Here is a 6,626-nt window from a genome sequence, read left to right as displayed (position 1 = left end):
TGCTGTAAGCCACTTGCCAGGATTGAACTGACGACCTTCTGCTTACGAAGCAGACGCTCTACCACTAAGCTAAAGTGGCGCACAGATTAAGTATATGAATCAATAATTTTCCTGTATCCTTTGCGGAGTGAGCAAACCTGCTCCTGCTTCTCGTACCAGACCAGATATTTATGGTGTTATAAGCCACTTACCAGGATCGAACTGACGACCTTCTGCTCTCAAAGCAGACGTTCTGCCACTAAGCTAAAGTGACACACCAGATAACTGCATAAATCAATAATCTTCCTGTATCCTTTGGGGAGTGAGCAAACCTGCTCCTGCTCCTCATACCCGACTAGAGCCTAATGCTGCTGTAAGCCACTTGCCAGGATTGAACTGACGACCTTCTGCTTACGAAGCAGACGCTCTACCACTAAGCTAAAGTGACGCACAGACTAAGTATATGAATCAATAATTTTCCTGTCCCGTTCACAGAATGGGCCATCCTGCTCCTGGTTCTCGTACCAGACCAGAAATTTATGGTGCTATAAGCCACTTGCCAGGATTGAACTGACGACCTTCTGCTTACAAAGCAGACGCTCTGCCACTAAGCTAAAGTGGCACACAAAATAAATGCATAAATCGATAATTTTCCTGTATCCTTTGCGGAGTGAGCTGACATGCTCCTGCTTCCCGTATCAGACCAGAGATTTATGGTGCTATGAGCTACCTGCCAGGATTGAACTGACGACCTTCTGCTTACAAAGCAGACGCTCTGCCACTAAGCTAAAGTGGCACATAGAGTGAGTACATAAATTAATAATCTTCCTGTATCCTTTGCGGAGTGAGCAAACTTGCTCCTGCTTCTCGTACCAGACCAGATATTTATGGTGTTATAAGCCACTTGCCAGGATCGAACTGACGCCCTTCTGCTTACAAAGCAGACGCTCTGCCACTAAGTTAAAGTGGCGCACAAGATAACTGCATAAATCAATAATCTTCCTGTATCCTTTGCGGAGTGAGCAAACCTGCTCCTGCTCCTCATACCCGACTAGAGCCTAATGCTGCTGTAAGCCACTTGCCAGGATTGAACTGACGACCTTCTGCTTACGAAGCAGACGCTCTACCACTAAGCTAAAGTGGCACATACAGTAACTATATGAATCAATAATTTTCCTGTCCCCTTCACAGAATGGGCCATCCTGCTCCTGCTTCTCGTACCAGACCAGAAATTTATGGTGCTATAAGCCACTTGTCAGGATTGGACTGACGACCTTCTGCTCACAGAGCCGACGCTCTGCCACTAAGCTAAAGTGACGCAGAGAATAAGTACATAAATCAATAATCTTTCTGTATCCTTTGCGGAGTGAGCAAACCTGCTCCTGCTCCTCATATCCGACTAGAGCCTAAAGCTGCTGTAAGCCCGTTGCCAGGATTAAACTGACGACCTTCTGCTGACGAAGCAGACGCTCTACCACTAAGCTAAAGTGACGCACAGATTAAGTATATGAATCAATAATTTTCCTGTCCCGTTCACAGAATGGGCCATCCTGCTCCTGGTTCTCGTACCAGACCAGAAATTTATGGTGCTATAAGCCACTTGCCAGGATTGAACTGACGACCTTCTGCTTACGAAGCAGACGCTCTGCCACTAAGCTAAAGTGGCACACAAAGTAAGTGCATAAATCAATAATCCTCCTGTATCCTTTGCAGAGTGAGCAAACCTGCTCCTGCTCCTCATACCCGACTAGAGCCTAATGCTGCTGTAAGCCACTTACCAGGATTGAACTGACGACCTTCTGCTTACAAAGCAGACGCTCTGCCACTAAGCTAAAGTGGCGCGCAGAATAAGTACATAAATCGATAATCTTTCTGTATTTGGAGTTTACGAAGTAGACAAGGTTAGTTGTCAGCCACACAACGCACACAATCGCAGTGCGCGCAAGCGTTTCACACGAGAAGAAATGCGACAACGATAACGGATCATATACCGTGTTTCAATGTGTACAAAATGACGAAACTTGACTCTCGCAGTTAGTGACGCATCGTCAACTTTCGGAATGTCCAATCCTTCTAACACCAACGGCAGTAACGAAGTCGAGGTCGAGGTCAGCGAGCCAGCTACAACCCCGGTAGAGATCGCTCTGAAAGACGACGTTGCTATGCTGATCAAGCGCCTCGCTCCGTCTGCACCGGTCGCTGAAGAACTCTGCTCGGCATTAGCGAAAGAGTGTCTGACGGAGGCGCACTTACTCGGTTCGCTCTCCCAGCAAGTCAAGGATAGGATCGGCAACTCGGTGTCTATAGCAGCTAGCGCCACTCTGACGGTCGTATGTGAAGAGATCGGTGCTGTGGTGAAGAAGAGAAGGAAGCTCAATGCTGAGATAGAGGCCTCCAGAACGGCAATCCCCGTGGGTTCTATCGTTGAGAGTGCTCTGAAGAACTACCAATCACCATTGCCAGCGAGCTTGTTCTACGGCCTACCTTCTACAGTGGTATCGGGTATAGCTAGTGTGAAAGACGGTTGTTATGTCAACTTTCGTGACTTACTGGGAAGTAATGATGCTGGTTCGATCCCCGCTGACGCCTCACGGGATGGTACGGCTACAGACAAGCCGGGCACAACTGGTAAAGGCTTGAGAGGTAAGTCCCCATCGCTCGCGGATTTTTGTCGCTGCGCCATGAGGTTTAGCTCACTGCTGGCTGGTTTGGTCGATCCGTCTATCCTGGGCCCTGTCGACATATCTTCTTACACACAGAGGATTCTGGCACTGAGTCCTATGCTTACGGCAGAGCAGATCTGGTCCTACGACGACATGTACCGCAAGAGCATACCGGCTTTGATCGCTAACAGCAGCGCCTCGGGTTCCCCCTTGTCCCTGAGACAGTGCTTTGTATCCGACGTAAACCCCAGTCTGCTTTCCGAGTGGGCTAGTCGGGCGGTGGTCGCGTCCACTTCACAGAGTCAAAGCAGGAGACCGAAGTCTCAAGAGCTCTGTCGTGCCTTCAAAAACGGCAATTGCAGATATGGTGACCGTTGTCACTACAAACACATAGATTCGTCCAGGGTGGCGATCAACTCCTCATCGGGAAGCTCTGACAAGCCAACCCGCGGTAACAGTCGTTCGACCGGGTCCGACAACTCGAAGAAACCGGTGCTCGAAGGTAAATGACGGTGTCCGGCTAGTCGCCTGATTCGCTTGCCTTGCGCTCTCGTTTCTGTGTGTCTCTTCTCGATAATAAAAAGACTCCATAAGTCTTAATGTCTCCTGTACTTAGATACGGGTTGCGTTGAAAGTCGAGTTAGCGAAAGTTACGCACAAGAAGCCGCGGTTCTCGAACATGTGCGGAAACTGGAAGAAAAAGGGCGACAATCGGAAGTCTTTAGTGACAACCGCTTAGGCTATCAAGATGGGACAGGTCTACTAGCCGCTCCTCCCTCTTGTGTCGCCGAAACCTTATGCCCGCCGGGTGTGGCATCGGTGGCCAAACTGTTCGAAGATGCCGCCAAATCGGTGTGTGAAACTGGAGTGTTAGCTGGCATAAACGGCGACGTCAGTCCTGACCATATCCCTCAACTGGCTTCCGCATTCGAGAAAGCCGAGTCGACTCTGGTGGAACGTCTATGTGAGACTCTCAACTGTTCACCTCGAGAGTCGAGCTGTGGAAGCCCAGTAAGATCCGAACTCGGATCCGCCTTAGCGTTGGCATTGGGAGACCCGGATGCGAAAGTTTTTCGGGAAGTCGACGAAGGTCTTCGTCTGGGAGTAGAGGCTCCCCTGAGATCCTCGGGGTTATTCCCGAAGGCTAAGGATAAACATGCCGTAAATAAATCGATGGAAGCGTTTAATATCAAACGCTCTCATAGGAACTTTTCGTCAGTGGAAGCAGAGCCAGAGGTTTGTCTGGTACTGCTGAGACGCGAGGTGGCACAGGGGCGCATGACAGAGCTGGATGCCCCGACCGCACCTGAGAAGGCAGAGAGGCTCTTTGCGAGAGTCGGTCTCATCCCTAAGCCAGATGGCAGCTATAGAGTCATCGAGGATCATACTTTTAGTGGTCTCAATGCCCGCTGTAAGCTGGTGGAAACCTGCTCGCTGCCACGGGCGTCAGATCTGAGATCAGGCTTAGCAGATTTGATGCGGCCTCAGTCGTCGTGTGGGGCCTGCTGGTGCAGAACGGAGCACGGGGCGTCGATGGAGTTGACCGGTTCGGACTTCGTCATCATGAAATTCGACATAGAAGGAGCCTTTCGGCACCTGTTTCTTCATCAGAGAGACCGACCCCTGACTTCTCTGAAGGTAGGGGAGAAGATCTTCCAGAGCTGCGCCCTTCCGTTCGGAGCAGCTGTAAGCCCGTATCATTGGTGCAGGATATCAGCCCTAGCTACTCGGCTGACGGTGACACTGCTTCGTCACATCCTCCGTCATGAACGGTTCCTAAACTTCATCTATGTCGACGACGGGTGCCTCGTCGTCCCAGCGGCATGGCACGATTTGGCGTGCGCCGTATCCTTCCTGGTATGGTTGGTGCTCAACATACGCATCTCCTGGAGGAAGTGCGTCTTGAGGGCCTCGGTGGTCAAGTTTATTGGATTTCAACTGTCGGTGCGCGAGGCGAGGCCGTCAGTGACAGTCCACCCAGATATATGGCGATCGATCCGTGACATCCTGGGCCGTGTGTTCACCACAGGCTGTATCACAGCGAAGACTCTGTCGAAGCTCCTAGGCAAGTTGATCTTTGCAACTCAGTGCCTGAGAGAATTGAGAGGTTTCTTGCAGCCGCTATTTGCTTTGTTAAAAGCGTTCGAGCGAGCGAAGAAGAACGGTAGATTGTTCACCGTGAGGCTGAAGAACGACAAGTCCACACGGCGAGCACTCTCATTCTGGGAGAGCGTGGTCACTCATCCCCCAGTCAGAGGACTCCCTGTGAGTGTTGGAAGTGCTACCGTGGTGGCGGCCTCAGACGCTTCTACTACTCATATCGCTGGATGGGCAGCTACGGCGACCGGTGGAGTTTGGTTCCGTCTTGAAGCTTCCGAGGTTGAGCTGGGAGATTGGTATCGCTATCTCAAAGAGGGTGCACCTACGCACAAGGACATTGCTTTCCTCGAGTTGCTGGCGGCAATCGCCACGCTACGACTCTGCTATCGGTTCTCCCAGTCTTTGACGTCTGCAGGATGTGTTAACGCGAAGATATTTTTGATGTGCGACAACGAGGCAGTAGTTCATATACTTTCTAAGCTCTATTCACCAACAACACTGGCGGATGTACTTCAAGTCGCGGCCAAATGGCTGGGCAGAATCCTCGATAGGACTCATGTGTCTCACATCGGCTCCGAAAGCAATTGGGTCGCAGATTCACTATCACGTAGCTCGACAGTCATACTTCCGCCCACCTGGGTCGAGGAGGTTAATCCGCTGGACGATATATGTGCCAACCTCACGCTCGGCAGGGGCTAACTATCTCGTGTGTGTGTAGGGTTTGCATGTCCAATGCACAGCACGGAATGGGGTCGATAGCGATCCGTGGATGATGAGGTTTCTGGTGTTTCAGATGTGTTGCGTACCACAGTATCTAATACGTCTGAGAGAACTCGGGGTCGATGGACAGCCAGCACAACGAGTTCCAAGAGCGAGAAAAGAGCCGAAGTATTCAGGATCCTTAATCATTTCGGCGAAGGCCAGGCTCGCCGCTTTGCCGAAGATTTCGCCCGTTCAGGCCTCGCTGCCAACACTAATGAGATGTATGACCGAACAGTAGAGTTCTATCGCGATGTAGTGGGACCAGTTTGCTTTCCGCTATGCGTGGAGGATCTCCAATTATTTGTATGGGTTTTAACTAGAGCAAATTACGCGTATAATTCGATATCTACTTTTGTTAGTGCCCTCCGCTCTCGGAATAAGTGTTTCGGAGCAGATTTGTCATCGAGCGACTCCTTCCGATTAAAGCATATCCTACTAGCAGCCAAAAAGACCACTGAGAGCGTACCTGTGATCAAAATGCGGCCCCTATCCCGCTCAGATATACTCTCGGTGTTTCACAGTTGGCCGCCGTCGCGCGTTCGGATTGCTGCCGCGATTCTAACAGGTATCTGTGCTCTGCTCCGTGCAGATGAACTCCTGGCGTTGCGATGGAGGGATGTATTCGAGACGTCTGTAGAAGGCTCTGGCCGTCTGATCCTCGGGCTAACGATACGATCAAGCAAGACAGACCAAGCAGCAGAAGGGCAAACGGCGTATCTGGCCTGTACAGCCGCAGACTTGGGCTCAGGGGATGACGGTGCTGGAAACAACCTAAGTTGCGACTACTGTCCTGCTCATGTCCTGCTGGGTTGGAGAGGAAATGATGGCCTAGATGATCCGATATTCCCGATGGCATATAGCTCCCTATTGTCGCAGATCCGCCAGAAGCTAGGTCCGGTAGTCGGAATCGACGTGGTCGATGCGTTTGGGACACACACTCTGCGGCGAACAGGTGCCCAACTTCTGCATCGGTCTTTACCAGGTGACTCTCCAGTGTTAATGCGAGCGGGCAGGTGGAGATCTCTGGCGGTATTGGAATACCTACATGAGAGCACGGAGGAAAAGGCTAAACTGGCCTCGTGCCTGATGATGTCGAACTCTTAGAAGATTTGAGAGCACCAT

General features: G+C 51.0%; 1 protein-coding gene and 11 non-coding genes across 12 annotated transcripts; 1 reads left to right on the top strand and 11 right to left on the bottom strand.

The window, feature by feature from the left end:
* Nucleotides 1-7: 7 nt before the first annotated feature.
* On the bottom strand, nt 8-79 carry Pmar_PMAR000380. The gene has a single exon. It is a non-coding gene; the product is annotated as a tRNA-Thr (tRNA).
* A 102-nt stretch (nt 80-181) lies between these two features.
* Pmar_PMAR000379 lies at nt 182-253 on the bottom strand. Its single transcript has one exon. It is a non-coding gene; the product is annotated as a tRNA-Ser (tRNA).
* A 102-nt stretch (nt 254-355) lies between these two features.
* Nucleotides 356-427, bottom strand: Pmar_PMAR000378. Its single transcript has one exon. It is a non-coding gene; the product is annotated as a tRNA-Thr (tRNA).
* Nucleotides 428-529: 102 nt separating this feature from the next.
* On the bottom strand, nt 530-601 carry Pmar_PMAR000377. Its single transcript has one exon. It is a non-coding gene; the product is annotated as a tRNA-Thr (tRNA).
* A 102-nt stretch (nt 602-703) lies between these two features.
* Pmar_PMAR000376 lies at nt 704-775 on the bottom strand. The gene has a single exon. It is a non-coding gene; the product is annotated as a tRNA-Thr (tRNA).
* A 102-nt stretch (nt 776-877) lies between these two features.
* On the bottom strand, nt 878-949 carry Pmar_PMAR000375. Its single transcript has one exon. It is a non-coding gene; the product is annotated as a tRNA-Thr (tRNA).
* A 102-nt stretch (nt 950-1,051) lies between these two features.
* On the bottom strand, nt 1,052-1,123 carry Pmar_PMAR000374. Its single transcript has one exon. It is a non-coding gene; the product is annotated as a tRNA-Thr (tRNA).
* A 102-nt stretch (nt 1,124-1,225) lies between these two features.
* On the bottom strand, nt 1,226-1,297 carry Pmar_PMAR000373. The gene has a single exon. It is a non-coding gene; the product is annotated as a tRNA-Thr (tRNA).
* A 102-nt stretch (nt 1,298-1,399) lies between these two features.
* Pmar_PMAR000372 lies at nt 1,400-1,471 on the bottom strand. The gene has a single exon. It is a non-coding gene; the product is annotated as a tRNA-Thr (tRNA).
* A 102-nt stretch (nt 1,472-1,573) lies between these two features.
* Nucleotides 1,574-1,645, bottom strand: Pmar_PMAR000371. Its single transcript has one exon. It is a non-coding gene; the product is annotated as a tRNA-Thr (tRNA).
* Nucleotides 1,646-1,747: 102 nt separating this feature from the next.
* Nucleotides 1,748-1,819, bottom strand: Pmar_PMAR000370. Its single transcript has one exon. It is a non-coding gene; the product is annotated as a tRNA-Thr (tRNA).
* A 220-nt stretch (nt 1,820-2,039) lies between these two features.
* On the top strand, nt 2,040-2,830 carry Pmar_PMAR000369 (hypothetical protein; the record flags this gene model as incomplete). Its single annotated transcript, XM_002782043.1, has 2 exons — nt 2,040-2,622; nt 2,739-2,830. The coding sequence occupies 2 exons, from the start codon at nt 2,040-2,042 to the stop codon at nt 2,828-2,830; spliced, it is 675 nt and encodes a 224-aa protein (XP_002782089.1).
* Nucleotides 2,831-6,626: the final 3,796 nt, after the last annotated feature.

This window comes from Perkinsus marinus (genome assembly GCF_000006405.1).
Source record: "Perkinsus marinus ATCC 50983 genomic scaffold scf_1104296940508, whole genome shotgun sequence".
Lineage (NCBI taxonomy): Eukaryota > Perkinsozoa > Perkinsida > Perkinsidae > Perkinsus > Perkinsus marinus.
The sequence above is the reverse complement of the archived record's forward strand: the minus strand, read 5'-3'. Positions and strand labels throughout refer to the sequence as shown.